This window comes from Odocoileus virginianus, chromosome 21 (genome assembly GCF_023699985.2).
Source record: "Odocoileus virginianus isolate 20LAN1187 ecotype Illinois chromosome 21, Ovbor_1.2, whole genome shotgun sequence".
Taxonomy (NCBI): domain Eukaryota; kingdom Metazoa; phylum Chordata; class Mammalia; order Artiodactyla; family Cervidae; genus Odocoileus; species Odocoileus virginianus.
The window spans coordinates 10,185,500-10,210,985 of NC_069694.1; the positions used below are offsets into that span (position 1 = coordinate 10,185,500).

General features: G+C 37.5%; 1 protein-coding gene across 3 annotated transcripts in view; it reads right to left on the reverse strand.

Moving 5' to 3' along the window:
* The window catches only part of DTHD1 (death domain containing 1), an 84,630-nt gene that overhangs the window by 39,094 nt on the left and 20,050 nt on the right, over positions 1 to 25,486 (reverse strand). For 2 of the 3 annotated variants that reach the window (XM_020915737.2, XM_070452057.1), the window contains 3 exons: positions 18,833 to 18,997; positions 16,627 to 16,916; positions 6,761 to 7,005 (listed from right to left, as the gene is read on the reverse strand). In XM_020915737.2, the coding sequence (XP_020771396.2) occupies positions 6,761 to 7,005; positions 16,627 to 16,916; positions 18,833 to 18,997 (700 nt within the window). The remainder of the gene's footprint in view (positions 1 to 6,760; positions 7,006 to 16,626; positions 16,917 to 18,832; positions 18,998 to 25,486) is intronic. The other variant, XM_070452056.1, reaches the window with a different exon arrangement.

Here is a 25,486-nt window from a genome sequence, read left to right on the forward strand (position 1 = left end):
GGAGAAGTCACACTTGCAAGGGATGGCCAGTAGGAATGGCTCAGGCAAACAGGTGGAGAAGTTGTTTTAGAATCAAAGCAAAGGAAGAGTTCATGGAAAAGATCTGGACAATCACTAAACAGACTTTCATTGAGAAAAAATCCCATATAAACCTCTTAATTTTCTAGCTTGGGTAATTTGACAAATTAATTCATGAAGTTGGGCTACAGAGAAATCACTGCAACCTGAAAGCTGAATTTGGGTCACATTTTGTGCCTCAAGTTGTCCTCTCTCACATAAGAGCCTTTCTTTCCATTTTCTGTCCTCATTGCAGCGAAACTCTAGCCACATCCTGTCAGAGAATCCCAACAGCCTCCCTCACTTGTCTCCCTCCTTGTTACCCCCCAGCCTTAGAACAACATCATGATCTTAGGAAGTAAAGTGCTAAATCAAACTATCTAGAGTGCATCCCTGATGCATCCTTTCTCTGCTCTCACATCCTCAATATTGATCCAAATCAACTCCTTGGCCTACCTGCCAAGTATTTGAACACAGCCTATAAATCACTGATAGGTGAGTACTCAAGTATTCCATTAAGTCAGTAATTCCCAACTTTTATAGAAGCTAAGGAACTCGGTAGACTTTCCCTCATTCAAACAGTCAAGTTAGAGTGCCTACGGTATGACAGGCATTTTTCTAATCACTAATGCTAGAGCCAGAACATGGACCTTGCTCTCTCAAGAGGCAATTGCAAGTAGAAATAAATACATCTAATAATTTAAATTAATGATAAGTATTATGAAGTAAGTTTTAAAAGGTTCAGTAATCAAAGAGCACCTTAAGATAAGGAGATGGAGGAATACAGACAAGGAGGTGATATCTGAGCTAAGACCTAAATAATAAGAATCAGCTATACCAGATTATCTTACCTGCCCCCTTAGAAATTTGTATGCAGGTCAAGAAGCAACAGTTAAAACCTTAGATGGAACAACAGACTGGTTCCAAATCAGGAAAGTACATCAAGGCTGTATATTGTCACCCTGCTTATTTAACTTATATGCAGAGTACATCAGGAGAAATGCCAGGCTGGATGAAGCATAAACTGGAATCAAGTTTGCCAGGAGAAATATCAGTAAGCTCAGATATGCAGATGACACCACCCTTATGGTAGAAAGCAAAGAAGAATTAAAGAGCCTCTTGATAAATGAAAGAGGAGAGTGAAAAAGTTGGCTTAAAACTCAACATTCAGAAAACTAAGATCATGGCATCTGGTCCCATCACTTCATGGCAAATAGATGGGGAAATGATTGAAACAGTGAGAGCCTTTATTTTGAGGGGCTCCAAAATCACTGCAGATGGTGACTGCAGCCATGAAATTAAAAGATGCTTGTTCCTTGGAAGAAAAGCTATAACCAACGTAGACAGCATATCAACAAACAGAGACACTACTTTGCCGACCAAGGTCCGTCTACTCAAAGCTATGGTTTTTCCAATAGTCATGTATCGGTGTGAGAGTTAGACTATAAAGAAAGCTGAGCGCTGAAGAATTGATTCTTTTGAAATGTGGTGTTGGAGCAGACTCTTGAGAGTTCCCTGGACTGCACGGAGATCCAACCAGTCAATCCTAAAGGAAATCAGTCCTGAATAGTCATTGGAAGGACTGATGTTGAAGCTGAACGTCCAATAATTTGGCCACCTGATGCGAAGTACTGACTCATTGGAAAATATTCTGATGCTGGGCAAGATTGAAGGTGGGAGGAAAATGGGACGACAGAGGATGAGACAGTTGGATGGCATTACCAACTCGATGGACATGAGTTTAAATCAGCTCCAGGAGTTGGTGATGGACAGGGAAGCCTGGCGTACTGCAATCCATGGGGTTGCAAAGAGTCAGACACAACTGAATGACTGAACTGACATGACTGTCAGAGGGAAGAGACCCCCAAACACAGGGAGAAGCAAGGGCAAGAACCCTAAATGGAAATGAAACCACACAGAGGAAAAACTGATGGTGAATATACACCTCTCTAGCTATACCTTTCTTAAAATGTCATTTTAACTATCAGTGGTTTGCTACAGTCAGCTACCTTACTCATGCCTCTTAAGAAGCTCAGGATCTCTCTCTCTGAAACCAGCAAGTAGAGTTAATGTCTCTGGGCCCCTGCAAATGGCTATTTTCAGTGCCAATGACCAGAATCCATGTCCTGTCACCTCTAAAGCATGGTATCCATGAAATTGTCTTACAACTTCCAGGGAGAACCTGAGTGTCCTAAAATCCATCCCGCATCCTTGAATAAAAATCCTTGTGTTACCTGCTCAAGAGGCAGTAGCGCTCTGGGGTTGCCCATGTGTGAAGCAGATTTTCTGGGTCAGAATCCCACTCTGACACTTATTAGATTTGGGTCCATGGACAACTTGCCTAAAATTTCTGTGCCTGTTTCCTATAAAACGATAATGCCTCATGTGATTTTTATGAGAATTTAATGATGCAATGAATGGAAAGCACTTGAAAGATCTTTGGCACTTTATAAATTATTGTAATGGCTATTATATGAATTCTGAATTCCTGCTAAACTATGTCTACTATCCCCAGTCAAATTCATTCCATTTCCTCAGCCTAACATAGGTTTTCTTCATTTCCAGTGGCCAAATTTCTACATACTTATAAAGCTCAGATAAATTGCCACAACCACCTTGAAATTTTTCTTGAGTTTAACTTCCAGAAAAACAATTTCCCTCCTCTGTATAACTATTAGTACACTGTTTATACCATTCATCTAATTATTCACAATCTTATAAAGCAATTTTGTTCATGTTTTGCATACTCTGTAAGACTGTAAATAATTTAGAGCAATGATATCCTATAGAAATATACTTTAAAATATTCTAGTTAAAATTTTTTAATCAGGTGAGATGAGTTTTAGTAATACATTTTTAACTCCATATCCAAAAGATTATCACTTACAATGAAATTATTATAAACAAATTAATGAAATATTTTCTATTTTTGTACTAGGTCTTTGAAGTCCAGTGTTTATTTGACATTTATGGTACATCTCAGTTTGGACTAGCCATATTTCAAGTGCTCCATAGAAACATGTGGATCGTGGCTACCATTCAGGACAATGAAGTTTTAGGTCTTGTATTATCCTATATAGCTCAATATTTATCACAATGCCTAACTTAGCACATTTTCTATTTCAGAATTTCAATTAATATTTATCAAATTAATTACTAATTTATTTAAAATAAATACAGAATCTTATCCCATAAAACACATGTTTCTGCTATTTATAACACAAGTAAAAATATAAAACCATAGAAGTAGGAAAACTATTCAACTTTCTTTAAAGGATAAAAAATTTGTTCTTCCTCTGGAGTGAAACATTTTTCATTTCTCATTAGAATATAATTAAGTACAAGTCCTGAATCACTAAAAGAAATAGTATGTATAGCAATAACATCATTGACTTTTTGCTTCACAAGTTGAGGGGAAGAATTCAACCCTACTTTCCCATTACAAATAAGAATTTTAGACAAAAGTAATTGACTCTTTCTTTTAATTGAAGTAAAATTTCTATGTTACATTATTTATGATTCAGATGTGTATTACCATGTGATATTTGTATATGCTGCAAAGTGCACAAAACCAAAAATCTAATTCTCAATCATCACCATACAATTGACGTTTTTCAACCACTTGCTCATTCCCCAAAACCCCCTCCCCTCTGATTGGTAATCACCAATCTGTTATCTGTAACTATGAGTTTATTTTTGTTTTTGTTTGTTTAATCACTTTTTGTTGTTGTTTTTTAGACTCCATATATGAGTAAAATCACATGGTATTTGTCTTTCTTTTGTCTAACCCATATTACTTAGTTAATAATATAACTAAGTACTGTAAAGTCCAGCCATGTCATTGCACATGCAATATTTCATTCTTTTAATCACTGAGTAGTATTCCATTGTATATATGCACCAGATCTTCCTTTTCCATTCATCTATTGATGGACACTTAAGTTGTATCCATATCTTGGCTATTGTAAATAATACTGAAATGAGGATAGGGTACATATATCTTTTCAAATGAATATTTCTGTATACGTTGGATAAATACCCAGAACTGGAATAGCTGAATCATATAGTAATTTTTTCTTAATTTTTGAAGTATCATCATGCTGATTTTCACAGTGGCTGGACCAATTTAGATTTCCATCAATTTACATTCCCACCAACCCCAAAGTATACAAATGTTCCCTTTTTTCCACATCCTCTTTAACATTTGTTATTTCTTGTCTTTTTGGCAATAATCATTTTATATGAGAGACTTGAGGTATATCTCTTTGCAATGCTGAACCTCATTTCCCTAATAACTAGTGATCTTGAACATCTTTTCATATGAGTATCAACCATCTGCATAAATTCTTCAGTAAAACATCTTGTTCCTCATCTTAGTGTAAATGCTTTCAGTTTTTCACCATTTAGTGTGGTGTTTGCTGTAGATTTCTCATGTATTGCATTTATTATGTTGAGATACCTTTTCTCTATACCTATTTTGTTGATATTCTTTCATAAATGGATGTTGAATTCTATCAAATTCTTTTTCTGCTTCTATTGAGATGATATGATTCTTATCATTTATTTTGTTAATGTGGTATAACACGTTGATTGATTTTCAGATGTTGAACTATTCCTGAATTTCTAGGATAAATCCCACTTGATCCTGCTGTATGAGTCTGTTGGATTCAATGTGCTAATATTTTGATGAGGATTTTTACATCTACATTTATTAAGGATAGTAGCCTGTACTTTTCTCTTTTTTGGTGGTATCTTCATTTGGTTTTGATATCAGGGTAATGTTTATTTCATGAAATGAGTTTAGGAGCATTCCCTCCTTTTCAACATTTTGGAAGAGTTTGAAGGATAGTATTAAATGTTCTTTTAAATTTTGGGGAGAATTCACCCCTAATGCTTTCTGGTCCTAGATTTTTGTTTGTTGAGAGATTTTTTTTTTTATCACCATTTCAATATCCTTACAAGAAATCAATCTATTCAGATTTTCTTCATGATTAAGTATCTTCTATTCTGTATATTTATCCATGACTAAGTCTTAGAAGATAGTTTGTTTCTAGGAATTTATCCACTTCTTGTAGGTTGCCTAGTTTGCTGGTCTATAATTGTTTAGAGTAGTTTCTTATGATTTTTATTTTTATGGGATCAATTGTAACTTCTTCTTTAGATGTTACATTTATAAATATATATGCAGCCAGTAGAGGAGACTAGAATAAAGAAAGCAAATATTAGGGCTGACCTGAAGGGAGAAATTGACAGCAATACTTGGGAGCTTGGAGTCTTAGCCACTGGACTACCAGGGAAGTCCCGCTTTAATATTACACTTACATCAATGGATAGATCATCCATAGAGAAAAATAATAAGCAAACATCAATTTTAAACAATACATTAAACCAAACGATCCTAATAGATTAGATATACCTATATAGAGAAAGAAAAAAGAAACATTCCATCTAAAGCAGCAGAATACACATTTTCCTCAAGTGTACATGGGCCATTTCCATACACTTAGGTCACAAAACAAGTCTCCATAAATTTAAGGAAACTGAAATCCTGTCAAGCATCTTCTCCAAACAACAATATCATGAAACTAAAAATCAACCATAAGAAAAAACAGAAAATCACCAAATTTGTGGAGATTGAACAATATGCTACTGAATAACCAATAAGCTATCAGAAATTCAAAGACACAAGCACAAAATACATCGGCAAATGAAAACAGAAATGCAAAGACCAAAATCTATGCTAAATCAGTTCTAAGAAAGTTCATGATAATGCAGGCTTACTTCAGAAACAAGAAAAATCACAAACAATCTAGTTTTATACCTAAAAAAAACTAGAAAAAGAAGAGCAAAAAAGCCCAAAGTTAACAGAAGAAATTAAGAAATAAAGATTAGAATGGAAATAGGGGCTTCCCTGGTGGCTCAGATGGTAAAGAATCTGCCTGCAATGCAGGAGACCCATGTTTGGTTCTTGGGTTGGTACAATCCCCTGGAGAAGGGAATGGTTACCCACTCTGGTACTGTTGCCTGGAGAATTCCATGGACAGAAGAGCCTGGCAGGCTCCAGTCCATGGGATCCCAGAGAGTTGGACACAACTGAGTGATTAATACTTTTCCTTTTTTCAGAGTGGAAATAAATGAAATAGAGTCTGAAAAGACAGTATAATAGATCAATGAAACTAAAAGTTAGTTCTTTGAAAAGATAAATGAAATTGAAAAAACTTTAACTAGACTAATCAAGAAAAAAAAGAACTCAAGTAAAATCAGAAATGAAAGAGTAATTAAGTCTTAAATGTTCAGGATTTGGTAAGTCTCACTGAATGTATTTCAAAACAATTTTTCTGCTCACCACATGATTTTTCTAAAAGTGTTGTGTTCCAAATGTTTTCAATGTTTTTACAATTGATTTTTCTAGTTAATCAGATGCAGTTACAGAAAATGAATGACATTTTTCAATAGTCATTAACAACATCCTGTCAGGATCAAACCAACTTGAATTGTTCCTAGAATAATGATGATATGAAAGAACTTTATATCCTAATATGTATTCTATTACTCTTAAATTGGAGCTACTCACTCCTTCCTTGTCACCATTATTCCTAGCTTTCCTTTTAACCATAAGTATCCATATGTCTGCAATATTGAATTTGTGGAGAATTACAGGAAATTAACAACATATAGGAATTAGGGAGGTAAAATCACTCACCTTTGGTAATCTCAGTGCTAATTTGCAAATTGGCAACTGATAATTGTTTTCGTTAAATATAAGAGAGTCATCCCAGCCGTGGACTACCTTTTCTTTAGGTACTTTATAAACTACAATGGCACCCTTATAATGAGGGCAGCTATAGTTTCCAAATTCATCCACTTCTTTGATTTGGAGTTCCAGTCTAGGTTTCCTTTGTAAATGAAAAATAAGCTTGTAGTCTTTACCGTAATCCTTCCCATTGCCTAAATAAAAGTAAAATGCATTTGTTACTATTAACACATACCACATTTCTAACTTAACTTTTTTAAAATTCAAATAATCATTCATTTTTTAAATGTATCTGTTGTGTGTAAATATTTCTTGTCAAAACATAACCTAGCCAAGTGGCACTAGACTGAGGTTGTGTAAATTGCTAAAAGAATTCTCATCGATACCTGAGCTACATTCTCTCTGGCTGCTTCTAGATCTTATATCTTTGGTTCTTTTCTTTTTTTATGCATTTGTGGGCATCATCATTGATCTGATTTTCACTTTCTGTTACATTTTTCTACAAGAAACCATTGGAAATATTTAGCTCTTTCTCTACTTAGAAAATTATTTTCACTTCTTAACAATGATGTTTTTTCCTTTCACTTAACTATCCATATCACATTGCACACTATCATGACGTCACAATAGACATTCTAGAAATATATTCTCCTATATGGTAACAACATGTAGCTTTTAAAATTAAAGTTGAAACTAAGATTAAAAATTCCTTAGGCATTCTAGCCACCTTTCAAATGTTCAATAGCCACATCTGTCTGTAGCTACCTTATTGGAGAGTACAGATATAAAAGATATTCACCATAGCAGAAATACAGTGCTATTCTAGAACTTTCAAATGTAATAGTCTCTAGATTTAATAGTTACTGAAATTTCTATTAAAACCTGGTGAATCTCCCCATACAAGGATATGTAAAAGTCTTCTCAACGATCCACTGAAAATAATGGAACTTTAGTGAACATAACATTTCATCATGGGGTTTTACCGTAACTATCAGGCTATTTCACCTTCTCATTGCAATAGTAAAACAGACTCTGTCACATTCCCTAAGGCAGGCATGCATTACCCTTCACAAGTTTAAAAGTAAGCTATAAAGTCACAGTTATGTTTCTGACATAAAGATCTAGATCCAAGTTCAGCTTCTAGTATTTATTTACATGGTAATATTTACCCAATTCTTTCACATCTGAACTTCTTGGAACCTTCACTTCCTTACCTTTAAAACAAGAGAAATAAAACATACCTCCTAGGATTGTTCTGGGAATGAAATGAAATAACGCGTGTGGATAGAATGATTAGCAAAGGATTTGGCACATAGTAGGAGCTCAGTAAATAACAGCAAGACAGCAAATGAGAAGAAACAGATGGGATTCTTACATTGTTTTGAATTTGTATTTATGACAAAAACAACCCACTTAGATTTCTTAAAGAAACGTCAATATGAAGCTTTTATATCAGCAGTAACTTCCTGCTTTTCCGAGAGGCCTGAAAGTTGACTACTCAGAGATCTCTCTCTCTATTTACCTATCTCTATCTACCTCACTATCTCTCTGACGGGAAACTTCCAATATTCCCAATGAAATAAGAGTTCTTTGAGAGATGTAGGTGACATCAATACTTTTCTCATTGTTGTGAGTGCTAGAGGTCATGTTGGTGGCTTTCTAAAGCACAGTTAAATCTAGAATTAGAATAACTCCAGGTTATGGAAGGGATAGCAGTATGTTCCTTTGCACAAGTCTATGATTTAGAGGCAACCTGGTTCCTTGAACAAAACAGATTCCTAAGACATTCTAAGATAAGCATGACTAGACAGATTTGCCTTAAAAGAATCACTCTGGTTAAATACAAAAACAAAAACAAAAATGGGGGGTGGGGGAGGAAAATTATTTGGAGTCACTGAAATGCCATCTTGAAAATAATAAATTAGAGTTTCTGGATCACTGGGGGAGCACCTAACAAACTCCTACTTCCATCCCTCTGGAGTACTAGCAAGAAAAATGTTGCTACTTTTGTCCCAGTAGAATATAATTTACTAAATTTCTCCTTCCATCTCATGAATGGTGCTCCCTGCCAGGTACACAGTTACTCATAAGGAATAATATACATACATACATTGCATAAAGATTGAGGATGAGAAATAGTCACATTTCTATTTTGACCTAAAACTTACAGACCTTTTATTGCCAGTTAATTAAAAAAACTAAAGATCTAAAATGTAAATCTCTAAGGATCACATTTACATATGAAATAAGAAAATTATTGAGCATGTACTGGTAATAAATAACATTACCTTATTGTTCTATATAAAAAACATTATGTAGCTTTTTAAAGTTGGAATTTCACTGTCACTAAGATATACTACACTATATTTGGAAGACCCTTGGTCACAGTTTAAAAAAAAAAAACAGAACCAAAAGAGGATAAGTAGCACAAAAAATTGCACTATTTTATTTTTTTTCTCCCACCCTCTCATATTTAGAGAAGTAAAACCAAAAGTCGTTCATTATATACCAAAATTATAAAAGCAATCATTAGTTGACATTTTGAGAAACTTTTTCCTTGTGCATATTGTGTATACAATTCCTAGTAGGAATAGTAGGATAGTAACTGTATTGTAAAAATTTGTCATAGAAAGAGCAGGATTTACTTATATTTTGTGAGTTACTAGATATTTCTTATAGCAATATATTTTCTCAATAGTGGGCTTTGGAGTATTTTTCATTGAAAACATAGAAATAGCCATATGTGCTTTTGCTTAGAAAGGTAAGATGAGGAAGTAATAGGCTAGGGACACAGAACCAGAAGACTCTCATGAAAACCACTGGCTCGGGATATGTCTTTGTCCTAACACATCTCTACTAGTTACAGGTACTTTCACTGTAAGCATATTTGCTACAGACATCTTTCTTGCGTTTTTCCACAAACATTTTTGCCATGTAACTCTCAGGCCATAGGGCTTCCCTGGTAGCTCAGCTGGTAACGTATCCACCTGCAGTGAGGAGAGCCTGGTTCAATTCCTGGGTTGGGAAGTTCCCCTGGAGAAGGGGTAGGCTGCCCACTCCAGTATTCTTGGGCTCCCCTGGTGGCTAAGATGGTAGAGAGTCCACCTGCAATGCGGGAGACCTGGGTTCAATCCCTGGGTTTGATGGGGACAGTCCAAGGGGTCATGAAGTGTCGGACACGACGGTGTGACCAAGCATAGCACATGTAATATCACAGATTTAGTGATCAGGCCACAAGGCAATTTTGCTGTAAGAGATAAAATACCTGGTTAATAGGCTCATTTGACATATACAACCAAAAAATCATGACAGATGACAACGATTTACCCCATGAATTGTTGTTGGTTTTTTTTTTTAATTTTGAAACACTACATTGGGGTAGAAAGAGGCTGAGACCACAGGCCTGACAAACCCAGAGTTGAACACATATTCCCTTGTGGCTTATCTGGTAAAGAATCTGCCTGAAATGTGGGAGGCCTGGGTTGGGAAGATCCCCTGGAGAAAGGAAAGGCTACCCACTCCAGTATTCTGGCCTAGAGAATTCCATGGACTGTATAATGCGTGGGGTCGCCAAGAGTCAAACATGACTGAGTGACTTTCACTTTCACTTTTCCCATAGAACTTCGGAACATGTATCAATGGACATGTGATACTATGCCAAGGACAGACAGTGTAGATTTTTGCAATGTACCACAAAGCTCAGTTACTAATATGCATCCCAGTATTTGGAAACTGATACCTCTCTCAGTGATGGATGAAGTTTTAGTGAATAAGAAAAACAATGCCAAATAAATAAACAAGTAAAAAATATGTAAAAAACAATGAGCAAAATATTTAGAGACAAATGCTTAGGTACAACTCACAAAATAAAATCAGTTATCTGTGTGGCATTGGCATGAATCTACACACATTTTAACTGTATCTAGATATTTTATATTTCACAATAAAGTCTGTATAATTTTGTTATTCATTTCTCATGATTCATTAGGTGGGTTTGTTGTTGTTCAATTGCCAAGTCATGTCTGACTCTTTGCAACCCAATGGACTGCAGCATGCCAGGTTTCCCCGTCCTTCACTGTCTCCCAGAATTTGCTCAAACCCAAGTCCATGGTGTCAATGATGCCATCCAACCATCTTATCTTCTGTCACCCCCTTCTCCTGCCCTCAGTCTTTCCCAGGATTAGGGTCTTTTCCAGTGAGTCGGCCCTTCACATCAGGTTGCCACATGTGATCTTCAGGTTTAGCATCAGTCCTTCCAATGAATATTCAGAATTGATTTCCTTTAGGATCAACTGGTTCGATCTCCTTGCTGTACAAGGGAATTTCAAGAGTCTTCTCCAATGCCACAGATTGGAAGCATCAATTCTTTGGCACTCAGCCTTCTTTATGATCCATCTCTCATATCCATACATGAGTACTAGAAAAACCATAGCTTTGACTACGGAACTTTTGTCAGCAAAATGATGTCTCTGCTTTTTAACTTGCTTACGAGGTTTGTCATAGCTTTCCTTCCAAGGAGAAAGCGTCTTTTAACTTCATGACTGCAGTCACCATCTGCGGTGATTTTGGAGCCCAAGAAGATAAAGTCTGTCACTGTCTCCACTTTATCCTATTTGCCATGAAGTAATGGGACTGGATTCCACAATCTTTGTTTTTTGAATGTTGAATTTTAAGCCAGCCTTTTCACTCTCTTTCACTTCCATCAAGAAGTTCTTTAGTTCCTCTTTGTTTTCTGCCTTTAGAGTGGTATCATCTGCATGTATGAGGTTGTTGATTTTTCTCCCGGCAATCTTGATTCCTTCTTGTGATTCATCCAGCCCAGCATTTCACATGATGTACTCTGCATATAAGTTAAATAAGCAGGGTGATAATATACAGCTTTGATGTACTCCTTTCCCAATTTGGAACCAGTCCATTGTTCCCTGTCCAGTTCTAACTGTTGTTTCTTGACTTACATACAGATTTCTCAGGAGGCAAACAAGGTGGTCTGGTTGAGAATTTTCCGCAATTTGTTGTGATCCACACAAGCAAAGGCTTTAACATAGTCAATGAAACATATTTTTTCTGGAATTTCTTCCTTTTTCTATGATCCAACACATGTTGGCAATTTGATCTCTGGTTCTTCTGCCTTTTCTAAATCCAGTTTGTTCATCTGAAGTTCTTGGTTCACGTACTGCTGAAGTCTAGCTTAGAAGACTTTGAGAATTACCTTGTTAGCATGTGAACTGAGGACCACTGTATGGTCATTTGAACATTTTTTGGTATTGCCCTTTTTTGGGATTGGAATGAAAACTGACCTTTTCCAGTCCTGTGGCTACTGCTGAGTTTTCCAAATTTGCTGATATATTATGTGAGGCACTGTAACAGCATTGTCTTTTAGGATTTGAAATAGCTCAGCTGGAATTCCATTACCTCCACTAGCTTTTAAAATTTGCTTTTAAACATCCCTTTTTTACTTTTTGTCACTGTATCTTTTATGGCAAAATTGCCTTATGGTCAATGTTATTCAGCAAAAATGCTGACAGCAAAGAAGTCTATGGCAAATATACCAGACATGATTTCCAATATCTTTGCCTCTAAACCTCCAGCATTCTTTGCTTGATTCATTGCAATGGCTTATTAATTGATTTCCCTGCTGCTAACTTGCCTTACATCTTCTAATTTCAACACAAATAATATCTGACCCAGATTGTGTGACAACCTTGTTGAAAATCCTTCGGAGCTCCCCATTTCACTTAGAATAAAAGGAAAAGTCCTTGAAATGCCCTTCAAGGCAGGAACAGTATCCACTTCATCTCCTCCAAGTCTCCTCTCCCTCCCTCTCATCCAGCCATCTCAACCTTCTTGCTCTGCCTAGGACAGACTCTCCTGGGATAGGATCACAGCTTGTTCTCTCATCTTTGAGTCTCTGCTAAAATGGTACTTTCTCAAAAAGATCTTCTCGGATGAATATTTAAAATTTCAAATCTGCCACTCTCTCGAAACTTTCTATGTTCCTTCCCTGGTTTATTCTTCTTCAAGGAACCTTCCATCTCATTAAGCTGCACAATGTATTTACTTATTTGCTTCTTCTATGCCTCTCTGCGGTAAAATACAATGTAATAAAGGAAAGGAATCTTTGTTAAATGAATAAAAGGATGGCCATTTTAACACTCTAACACTTGTGTCTGGGAAAACTACTTCTCTAGGCCAAAGGGTGTTTGGGGAAACTTGGACACACACAAACCTCTTTAGGACATTACTTAGTGTTATGAGTGAGTTGTGCTAAGGCATCATTATGTAGAATTCTCTCTGTCCCTTTCCCAGCATTTTATGAATTTTATGAGCACTGGGGGCTTAAATGTGATACACTAGAAAGCTTAAGTGCTATATCAACAGCTGTAACCTAGAGAAAGAAAGCAGATTCTAGCTGTGTCCATAGGAATGCCAAAGGCCAATGTAAAAGGGAACACCTATATGTCTTATTTACTCTTAGAAGTAGAAATAATCTCCATGTAGCAAGATCCTCAATCAAAAGAATCATCTATATTCCATGTAATGAATTTAGAGGGCTTCCCTGGTAGCTCCAACTGATAGCTCAGTTGGTAAAGAATCTGCCTGCAATGCAGGAGACCCCAGTTCGATTCCTGGAAAGTATCTGCTGGGAAGATCCCATTCCAGTATTCTTGGGCTCCCCTGGTGGCTCAGATGGTAAAGAATCACCTGCAATGCAGGAGACCTGGGCTCGATCCCTGGGTTGGGAAGATCCCCTGGAGAAGGGAATGACCACCCAGTCCAGTATTCTGGCCTGGAGAATTCCATGGACTATATAGTCCATGGGGTCACAAAGTCCATGGAATCAGACATGACTGAGTGTCCAACTATGTAATGAATTTAGAGATTTTGGTATTTCTCAGAGAGAAGCCATCTAAATTTATTAAAGTTTTAAATACATTTAATCACACAGTACTCTAATGTTGAGTTTGTCCTCAAGGTTTTATCTTCATTCTTTGAAGAAATACTTCTTATAGCTTTTAGGTACCATTCTAGGTGCTGGGAATTGAAAAGTTCTCACTAATAAAAGAGACAGTCCTCTCTTGGGGAGGACTGATCATCAGAGACACTGATGTTGATCAAGCAATTAAAAAAATAAATAGAAGATTAAATCTATGGCCATTTCCAATGAGAGTTACATAAAAATCTGAAAATGTAAAATAATGAACTGACATAATCAGGAAAGGCTTCTCTGAACATGATCATTATAAATGATGAAAATATAGTAGGAGATAACTGCAGAAGCCAGTGGGGATAGGTTGAGAGATGGACCCTCCAGGCAGACAACCTCTGGCTGTTTGTATTTGAGATTCACAGAGGCTACCACAGGCCCTGATGAAAGGATGAGGTATCAACTCTGTTTTGTTTTTTTTTTATTTTTATTGGAGCATAGTTTATTTAAGACGTCATGTTACTTTCTGCTGTACAACAAACGGAATCAAACAGATGTATCAGTTCTTTACTGAGGGTCTTGCTCCTCTTAGATAGTACTGGGGGCTTATATGTGATACACTAGAAAGACGGATGGAGAAAATCCAGTGAAGCTCCAGGTCTGAATATACATCTCTAAAAAAGGCAAAACAGGAAGGATCCTGGCATCCTGCCTGGTGCATTTTCCCTGAGTGAAGAGGAGTTTTCCATTCCTATATTGAGGAACTGTGAATACATTGGCTGTCTCCAGGCACTTTTATTTTAGCATATGCTCCTCACTCCCCCTTATAGATGACAGTACACGTCCCCACTGCCTTTGAGAATCTCAGTAACTCTCCCCTGTTTAGGGCAGGAGGTAAACACAGCTGCCGTCCCAAGTATTAGAGGAAGTCTTTTGCATCATTAGTTTGGGTGAGACACTTCCACTTACAGAGCTTGTCCCAGGGTGGATTCTTCTCTGGAAGCCAAGGAGGAAGGGGTGTCTTTCACCCTTCCTTCCTGCCCTCCTCTCCTTTCCCTTCCCCTTTTCCCGACACTGTGTCACTTACTCCCTAGGTCCCGACAGCTGCCTCAGATGGCTGGGACAATGTCTGTAACAGTGGAAGAGATTCTTCCAACTGGGACACTTTGAATCTCACTTATTTCTGAGACACCAAAAAGGGTCAGCTGAAGCTTTAAGCCACATCGTTTTGGAAACAACAAAGAGCAAAGAGCCAGTGGAGCTTGGAGTAATTTTCAAAATTAGAAAACAGAAACCACTTAAAAATCAATGGGATCTATATTAATTTATAAATAAACAGGGAATATTACTTTAAGTCAAATCTATAATGGGACTACTAGACCAGAAATCCCCACAAAACCCATTCCTGAATTTCCCCCCACAGCTCCTCTTTTAGATGCACACAGTTAGATCTCACTCTACCTGAAGGAAGGGGGTTAGAAAGGGAAAGGAGTCTTTTTCATGAAAATAAATCCTGTGATGGCAGCACCCCCAAAGGTCTTGTCTTCTCTTCACGCACACAACTGTTTTCTCTCTGTGTTCTTTCTGCTTCCTTTTCTTTCTCTCTTTTTAGCTTTTCTGCCTCAGTCACTTCCTAACTTTTCCCACCTCTTCTGTCGCCTCTCATGGTCATTCACCTTGTCTTCCTTGGCATACGTTCATTCTTTCACTATGTATTTATTGGAAGCCCTTGAAGGGCCAGGCACTATTCTGGTCTCAGGGATGTGTAGCAAGAAAGACACAGTCACTGCCCTAATGGAATCTACATTCTAGTCAAGAACATCAGTGTAGGAATGAAAAGTATAAGAACAAATAAATAATTTCAGGCTGTGGTAAGATTTGGAACAGAAACAAAAGATCACTAGATAAATGTAAGAGGTAAACAGGGATGTGTCATCTGGATTTGAGGTTCATAGCAACTTTTGAACCCTTTTTGACTGTGGTGAAACTTACTGACTCCTTCTCAGTGTAGTCTTTTAGGTATATAAAATAAAAGAAATAGAATTATAAATAAGGCAGTTATACTGAAACGTATTTCTTTTTTTTTTTTTTTTTTTCGTTTACCAGCCCAGGTTGGATGCATGAGACAAGTGCTCAGGCCTGGTGCACTGGGAGGACCCAGAGGGATGGGGTGGAGAAGGAGGTGGGAGGGGGGACCTGGATGGGGAATACATGTAAATCCATGGCTAATTCAATGTATGACAAAAACCACTGCAATGCTGTAAAGTAATTAGCCTCCAACTAATAAAAATAAATGGAAAAAAAAAATAAATAAAGTTCCAGCCTGAAACGTATTTCTATCCATACATCTCTTGGAAGTATACTGACCCCAGATCAGATTCTTTGTAGGACAACGTAAAGAGTTTTGATATTGTTTGAAGTAGAATAGGAGGTGATTATAAAGTTTTAACTTGGGGAGTAATAAAGTATGATTTATATTTTTAAAAGATCACTATTGTTACTGTATGAAAATGCATTTTGTTTCACATGGCTAATAGTAGAAGCAAAGGAGTATTTAGAAAGCAATTTGCTTTCTAACAACTAACACCAACACTAAACTGGTGTTGGAAAGATGATCCGAGCATAGTCTCAGCTAGAGCAATTATGGAGAGAAGACTATTTCCAAAAAGAACGTCACTTAGAGCAGGCCCATAAGGGAACATGCATGCCCTAAAAAGAGGAGAAACAGACTGGAAAGAAAGACGTAAATAAATCCTTTTCTTTTTCCTACTTTTCCAAAGCCTTCCCTCAGTCCTTTGAAGACTCTTTAGTGAAGCACATTTAGTAAACTCCATCTGAAGCACATGGCTGATAGCCCACAGTATATACAAAACAATTTCATGATACTTACTTGAAGCAAATATATTTCCAGTAAATCGTAAAAGAAGCAATTCTCCTTCTTTCACCTGGAAATGGCGAGATGGCTCTGGAGGACCACTAGAAGCTTCTGAGCGCAAGCTCCCAAGCACCTGGTATAAATCTTTAGAAGGCACTGCTAAAATAACAATTCTGTGTGGGTTGTCTTTCTGGTGATAAAGTATAACGCAGGCAGTGGTGCTGAACATGGCTTCCTCCAAAGACTTCACAAAGGAAACCAGATGGCTGCTGTCCACAACGGAAGAAGGGTGAAGCACAATCAACCTGCATGGAAGCAAAGAGGAATGACCTGAGGGAAAGCAACCAGTCTCAAAGATATCACGAATAACTAATAACACCTCCCAAAAGCCATTATAAACCAAACCTCCTTTAAAAATCAAGCATTCTAAAGACCGATTAAATTCATTAATGGAATGAATTTGAATGAATGACTTGAATGAAACTCTTGGCAGTCGGGAAACCAGCTTAAATCAAGCTAAATCTAAAACAGATGCCCATAAACAAAGAAATCATCTAGTTTCAGCTTAGCTCTACCTATGGCAGCGTATTTTAAATTACATTTTACCTAGTATTACCACAGAGTACTACTTCAAAAAGAGAAAGGTAATCAAGATAACCCATTTATTATCAATAGGATAAAGATATACATCATATGCAGCGGGGATTGAAATATTCATCGCATCACTGTGTGGTAAGGGTTGTTATGGTGTACCCTGAATGGGCTGAATTCTGTCACCTCCACCCAACGGCTGCGTCGGAGGCCAAATCCCCAGTACCTCAGAATGTGACCATATTTGGAGGTATGTTCTTAACAGAGGTAATCTGATCAGTGTGCGGTCATTAGAGCATTGTTGTTGTTTTAGTTGCGAGGTCATGTCTGATTCTTTTGTGACCCCATGTACGTTAATCTGACAGGTTCCTCTGTTCTTGTGGTTTCCCAGGCAAGAACACTGGAGTGGGTTGCCATTTCCTTCTCCAGGGGATTTTCTTGACTCCTGGAACGAACCTATGTCTCCTGCATTGGCAGGCTGATTCTTTACCACTGAGATACCAGGGAAGCCCACTATTCGAGTGAAAAATTAAAAATGAGAAATCTGGATGTAAGTACGCATGCAAAGAGAATGCTGTGTGAACAGGAAATGAACCATATATAGGCCAAGGATAAAAGCCTGGGACAGATCCCCACAGTCCTTAGAAGGAATAAACCTTGCTAACACCTTGATTTTGGACTTCCAGCTTCCAGAAATGTAAGACAATATATTTCTGTAGGTTAAGTTACCCAGTTTATGATACTTCATTATGGGAGCCTAGCAAACTAACCCCTCCCCGTGGGCAGAACCACCATCACCCAGGTGTCCTCCAGAAATTGACCTACAAGACCCCCCTCCCCCAGCACAGCCCCACATTCACAGACCAAGACTAACTGATGCAGGAATGTAAAGCCAGCCTCCTTGGTACTCACATCAGGGCTCTCCTGAGGTGTCAGGCTGAGGTGAAACCTCCATTTAAGCCATAGTTTCTCCCATTTCTTCCCTTGTCCCTATCTGCTTTTCTTATTCCTCGACAAGAGTCCCCTGGGAGCCTTCTCTCAGTCTATCACCTGCATTCTCATTTTAGACTCTTTCTAGGGAAACTGACCCACAACAATTATAGATGTAAGCTCTTCCTTTGTGAGATAAAGGCTGTCCTTGGACATGTATGGCCCTCTCTTTATGAGTGTCTACTTCTCATGAACCTTAAAATGTCTCAAACTCATTGTAATGAGCTGTCTAGAAAACATGGAAATGAGAAAGCAAAATGAGGACACAGAAATAACAAATTCAGTTAATACATACGTAGGAGATGAGCATAATAAGAACAGTTAATTACTATCTCCATGGAATTTCAGAAACGAAGGCACTATTTTAGAACTATTTTGGAGTTAGAAGAAAGCTGTATAAATAAATCTAATCTAAGAGTGGTTTCCAACAGCACTTATTAAACTATCATGAATGAAATTACAGATTGTGTATTCATGTCAGATCTAGTTTGCATTTTAAACACACCCTAAAGGACTATTCATATTTATATCTGAGAAATAAAAAAAAAAAAACTAATCCTACAATTCTACTTCTATAAACATCAATTACAAGCCATCAGAATAGAATATCATCAACATTTATTGTTTACTATGGTATTACCTCTCTAGATGTTCGCACAATTCAAATGATACCAAGCCACTCTGCACAGATCTCACCACGACATCATCAAGCACAAACCAACCACTCTCCCGGCTTCTGAATCCCAATAATTTCAACGATTCGCAAGCATTGTTCCTGGGTTTTCTTACGGAAGTGCTTTTTGTCCTATATTACAGTAGCAGGAGAGAAATTTGTAAGATTTGTGTAGCATAAATCATACTTAATTCATTCATTCTTTTATGAAGTGAACAATCCAGTAGCAGTTCTTTAAGTACATGCTGTGTGCCAGTTGCTATACCATGCACCAGGAACGCAAAGGTAAGAAGTATTTTGCGCTCACTCAACAGAAGCTCACAGTACCAATCACAGGACAAGGTGACCTGTATAGTAATGAAGGGAATGTATGAGACGGTTTCACAGAAGGAGAGTTTGCATATTCAAGGTGAGCTTTGGAGAATGGGAAGCATTTTGCTCCTAGCGAAAGAGTTAAGGGAATTTCCCAAGACAGTAAACTCACTGACGTAAACCGATACTTTAGGATAGCCGAGACTCATGACATAGCAACCATAAATTCTGGAGCAATGCTACCTACTTCCAAATTCTGGATCGCTCTGCCTTGACCTCCCTATATCTCTGTCTTCTCACCTGCAATATGAGTGTAATAATACTATCAACCTTGTAGGATTAAATGAGTAACAGTTTGTAAAGCAGATAAAATTATATAAGCATAAATGGTATTGATATTCTCATCCTAATTCCTACAGCAGGCATGGCCAATTAGCTTTCTTTTGCAGTTCTCCTTCTTGCTAACCTGCCCCACCTTAAAGCCTTAAAAGAGGCAGTTATATGTATTATGTGATACTTTCCCCCAACCAGAGCTGATTTCGCAAACAGAGGATCAATTTCCAACACCCAGCCGATTCGATTCCTGTCTTTGAAATTTAACTAATAAAGAGGCCCAGAGATTGTATTATAGCTTTTTGCCCTTTGGTTATAGTGCCCTGGGCTATGAAAATGAGTAAGCAGAGAGATTATTAAGAAAGAAACGCCAGAGCAGATGTGAAGAGAGAAAAGGTAAAGCAATAAACAAAAAAACAAGATCAAGTAGTGTGGGCTTAGAGATGGAGAAAGCAGAGATTAACTATTGAAGCCATACAATAAGTTCTTCATTTCTTAAATTCGCTGAAATAGATACTCATTCCTCACAAAGAAAGAAAATTCCTTGATACTGAATATCTTGCTGGAAAAAGAAAAACAAAACCTGATCTAATGATGCTGCATCCTATAAGAGGATAGAACAACTCTAGCTAATAACTTTAGAATGAAGACAGGGAGGCTTCCCTGGTGGCTCAGTGGTAAAGAAACTACCTGCCAATGCAGGAGATATGGGCTCGTTCCCCTGATTCAGGAAGATACTACACACAGTGGAGCAACTAAATCCCAGCGCCGAAATTATTGAGCCTGTACTCTAGAGCCCAGGAGCCGCAACTGCTGAACCTACTTGCCCCAACTGCTGGAGCCCGTATGCCCAAGAGCTTGTGCTCCGCAGCAAGAGAAGCCTGCACACCCCAACTGGAGAGTAGCTCCAGCTAACCACAACTAGATAAATAGCCTACCAGCAACAAGGACCCAGCACAGCCAAAAACAAACAGGTGAAACTACATTTAAAAAAATTAAAGGAATGAAGACAAGGGCTTCCCTGTAGGTCTAGTGGTTAAGACTCCTCGCTTCCATGGCAAGGGATGTGGGTTTGATTCCTGGTCAGGGAACTATGGGGCCAAAAAGTTAAAGAAAAAAAAAGAAGAAAAGAAAACAAAAAAGAATGAAGATGTAAATGTGAATCTCACATCTTCATTTGTGAATAGAATTAGTTATGTGTTTAAAACCACTTTATCATTTCACAGGTTGAGCTATCTTATGAACCATAAATGAGGAACTGAACTATGTTTAAAATGTCTACCCTTAAAAATTTAGACTATGTTGATCAACCCAGATTAAAATCAAGAGGATAGGGGAAAATATAAGTTTTTAGCTTTTGGCTTATAACCACAAATATGGTAAATTTTTAACACTTGGAAGTTAATGATCTATTAACACAGGAAGATATACTCATAATTAATCCAGAATTTTGGTCATTTACTATAAATTGACTTAATTATGTGTAATATTAATTCTTTCCGATAAAAAACTACTTTTGCCCTGCTAGTAGCCTAAGTTTTCTGTGAAAATCTACATGTTATCAACTGTGGTGGGGTTGACCCTACCCCCAGGTCTAGATGAGTGTTTGATTTGAGCCATATAGTACATTTGGCATTCATCAGTGCTATTTGCCAAAATACCCGATTTCTGCACATTCTGAGCACATAATAGAATTGTACTTCCTTGTCCCCTCTGGTTGAGTGGGGCTATGTGACCAGTTCTGGTTAATGAATACTGAGAAATGTCATTTTGTCATTTTCAGGCTGAGAATTAAACTGCTAGTGTGAGTGTATCTAAAGCTCTTCTTTCTGCTACCGTGACAGCAACAAACAATGAGTGCCCTTCAACTTAAGTCTGGGAGAGAGATGGCCAAGAGGCAGCTGTCTTCACTGAATCAGGGTTTTGTTATCATGTCATAAACTGGGCGAGCCTACCTTGGAGAGCACATCTTCCTTTTGGTTGCAGTGATCTGTTTAGGGATGAATTTGTGACAGATTTGGAGTAAGAATAAAACCCAGGACTTTTACGTATAGTCATGGGGAAAGGCAGATTCTTCTTTTCTACTGAACTTGGAGTTTTGGAGATGTAGAAATATTGCCAGCATGAGGAATATGTCAAAGAATGGAACCGGCACAGAGAAAGGCAGAAAGGGAAGAAATGCATAAAAATAATATTTTAATATTATTCTGTATGGCTCAAGTGAAATATTAAAATAAAAGTATCCCTAGATTTCTAATTTACATGGACTAAAGGATTCCCTGTTTCTTAAGCACTTTGTTTTTCTGTCACTTAAAATTAAAAAAGTCCTTAATGATATTAAGATCAAATTTAGACTATTTTTTTCCATTGAGATATAATATACATATAACTTTATGTGAGTTTGACATGTACAATGTGATGATTTGATACTTGTGTATATTGACAATTATTGCCACAATTAGGTTAGTTAGTACATCTATCACTTAAAATTTAGTCTTTAATATGATAATAGACACAACTTGTATTGAAATTAAATAATTTGATGGCATCCTTATTTATCCCAGATGTTCTTAACAACTCTGAAATTAAACTCTTTGTTTTATACATACCATTAGCAAACTTTGACAAGTGGTATTACCTGGCAATGAATAGCCCTTGATCAGACTCCACAAAAGATGAAATTTTTATATACTAATAGTTCCATAAAACATAATCAACCTTTATTAAATCAATTTGTTTATTCAAGAACAGCTGACTTTGCTGTTTTTTGAGTTCAAGACTCTTTCCATGTCCAAAATTCCAGGCATTGAGGGAATTATGTTTGGCCCATTTGGGGCCAAATATTCAATTATACTGAACACTGAAGAACATGGAAACTTCTATGAGCGCCACATGGATGGAAAAGACAATTTCTAGAATTTCTGGTATAATTACTTAAAAATAAAGTAGAAGGATACACAAACCAGCACATGTCCACCCTAGGCCACCTTTTTCAAGTCTTACAGTATACTGATAACATAATTCCCAGACACATGCCTTAGTGCCACACAATTAAAGACTCTTTCCCAAGATAAAAAGATCTGTTCCAAAGTACCTCAGTATTTTGTCTCTGCAAATAGACTATACAGGGGACTTTTCAAGGATAAGTTCTTGTTTATTAGACTGTATTCTTTGTGCAGTTTTAGATTCACAGTAAAAAAGGAAAGGAAGGTACAGAGATTTCCCATATATCACCTACTCCCACAAGTGCATAACTTCCTCCATTTATCCCCATTCCCCGTTCCCCACCAGAGTGGTATGTTGACGATAATTGATGAACTTGCATTGGCATAGCGTAGCCACCCAAAGTCCATAATTTCATTAGGGTTCACTCTTTGTGTTGCACTAAATGGCTCACAATTAAACAATCTGGCAGTTAGAAAGTGAAAGGGAAAGTCGTTCAGTCTGTCTGACTCTTTGTGACCCCATGGACTATACAGTTCATGGAATTCTCCAGGCCAGAATACTGGAGTGAGCAACCTTTCCCTTCTCCAGCGGATCTTCCCAACCCAAGGATCGAACCTAGGTCTCCCACATCACAGGTGGGTTCTTCATCAGCTGAGCCACCAAGGAAGCCCCAGAATATTGGAGCGGATAGCTTATCCCTTCTCCAGCAGATCTTCTCAACTGAGGAACTGAACCAGGGTCTCCTGAATTGCAGGCTGATTCTTTACCAGCTAAGCTATCAGGGAAGCCCTAAGTGCTTCAAAGGAGAAGAATGTTCTGACAATGAACATGCCCAGGAGTCTCCCTTAGACTTGAGGCATCCAATTCTAATTTCCCCCACAGGAACCCTAGAAATGGAAATGGCAACCCACTCCATTATTTTTGCCTGGAGAATTTCATGTACAGAGGAGCCTGGTGGGCTACAGTCCATGAGATCAAAAGAATGGGACACGACTGAGTGACTAACACTTCAATGGATTTGGACAAATACGTATTGACACATATCCACCATTACAGTATCGTACAGAGTATTTTGACCAATCTAAAAATTCTCTGTAATGTGCCTGTTCATCTGTCTCCAATGCCAAATTCCTATAACCATAATATTTTTACTGTCTTCATGGTTTTTCCATTTCCAGAATTCCATACGGTGTATATCAAACAGTAGGTAGCCTTTTCAGATTGGCTTCTTCCACTTAGCAGTGTGGCTTTAAGGTGATTCCATGTCTTTCTGTGGCTTGTTAGCTCATTTATTTTTGGTGCTGAATAATATTCTATTATGTGGGTGTTATTTATTCATTCACCTGCTGAAGAGCATCTTGCTTGCTATCAAGTTTTGACAGATAAGGATAAAGCTGCTATAACATCTGTGTGCATACATTTTTAACTCCAAGGAGTGCTATTGCTGGATCATATGGTGGGATTATATTTAGTTTTGTAAGAAATCAACAAACTATCTTCTAAAGTGTACCATTTTGCATTCCCACCAGCAACAAATGGGAATTCCTGTTTTGCCCCATCTTCACCAGCATTTGAAGTTGTCAATGGCCTGGATTTGGTCATTCCAATAGGTATGTAGTGTTATCTTTGAATCTCACTTATGACATATGATATGGATCATCTTTTCAAATTCTTATTTGCCAACTGTACATTGTCTTTGGTGAGGTATCTATTAAAGTTTTTAGCCTATTTTTGAATCAGGTCTTTGTTCACTTATTGTTGGGTTTTAGGACTTATTTACAAATTTTGGATAACAGTCCTTTATCAGATGCACCGTTTGCAAATACAGTTTGTGGCTCATCTGTGGCCAGTTTGTGGCTCATCTTCTGACTCACTTGGCATTTTTTGCCCAGTGTAGAAGTTTCTAATTTTATGAGGTCCAACAATATCAATTATTTCTTTCATGGACTATACCTTTGATGTTTTATCTAAAAAGTCATCACCTTACACTAGATCATTTAGACTTTCACCTATGTTATCTTCTAGGAGTTTTGTATGCCTTTGTGTTTCACATTTGTGTTTATATGCTACTATTCTGGGTTAACTTTTGTAAAGAGTATAATGTTTGTGTCTAGATTCACTCGTTTTTGCATGTGGATGTTCACTTGTACCAACTTCGTTTGGTGAAGAGGCTGACTTGGCTCCATTGTATTGCCTTTTTTCCTTCGTCAAAGATCAGTTGGTTGTATTTCCTGGGTTCTCTATTCTGTTCTGTTGATCTATGTGTCAATTCTTAGGTGATCACTACCACACTGTCTTGATGACTGTAGCTTTATAGTTCACCTTGAAGTCAGGGAGGGTCAGGCCTCCAATGTTGATCTTCCTTAATACAGTAAATCCCTTATACATGAATGAGTTCTGTTCTGAGAGCGAGTTTATAAGTCCATTTTGTTCCTAAGTCCAACAAAGTTAGCCTAGGTACCCAACTAACACAATTAGCTATATAGTATTATGCTGTAATAGGTTTAATATATTTTTCACACAAATAATACATAAAAAACACAAAAAATAAAGGAATCATTTTTAATCATGCAGTACCTTGAAAGTACTATAGTAGATTACAATAGCTGGCACACAGGGCTGACATCTATTAAAGAAGCAAAAAGAGTTACTGGCTGGAGGAATGAGAAGAGGTGGGAGGTGTTAGAGCTGAAGGATCATCAGCAATAGGAGATGGAGGGCAAGCTGCAATTTCACTCATGCCTGACATTGATGGCACAGGTCTGGTTTCTTGCTGGATTCAATTCTATCTACCCTCTTTAAAAAAAAATGCAGTGATGCCTGGGTAGTAGCTCTCTTTTCCTTGTCATAGATGACAGGGTAGCTTTGGATTGCATCCTTCAGTGGCTGCTGCAACCTTCATGTACCATCTTACGTCTGGGTCCTGTCCCTCAAGAACAAACAGTACCTCCTCAAATAAAGTAAATCTCCTTGCCATTTCCTGTGTCATGAATCTCTTTGGCTTTTCAGTTACTCCTTCTTCCTTTGTTT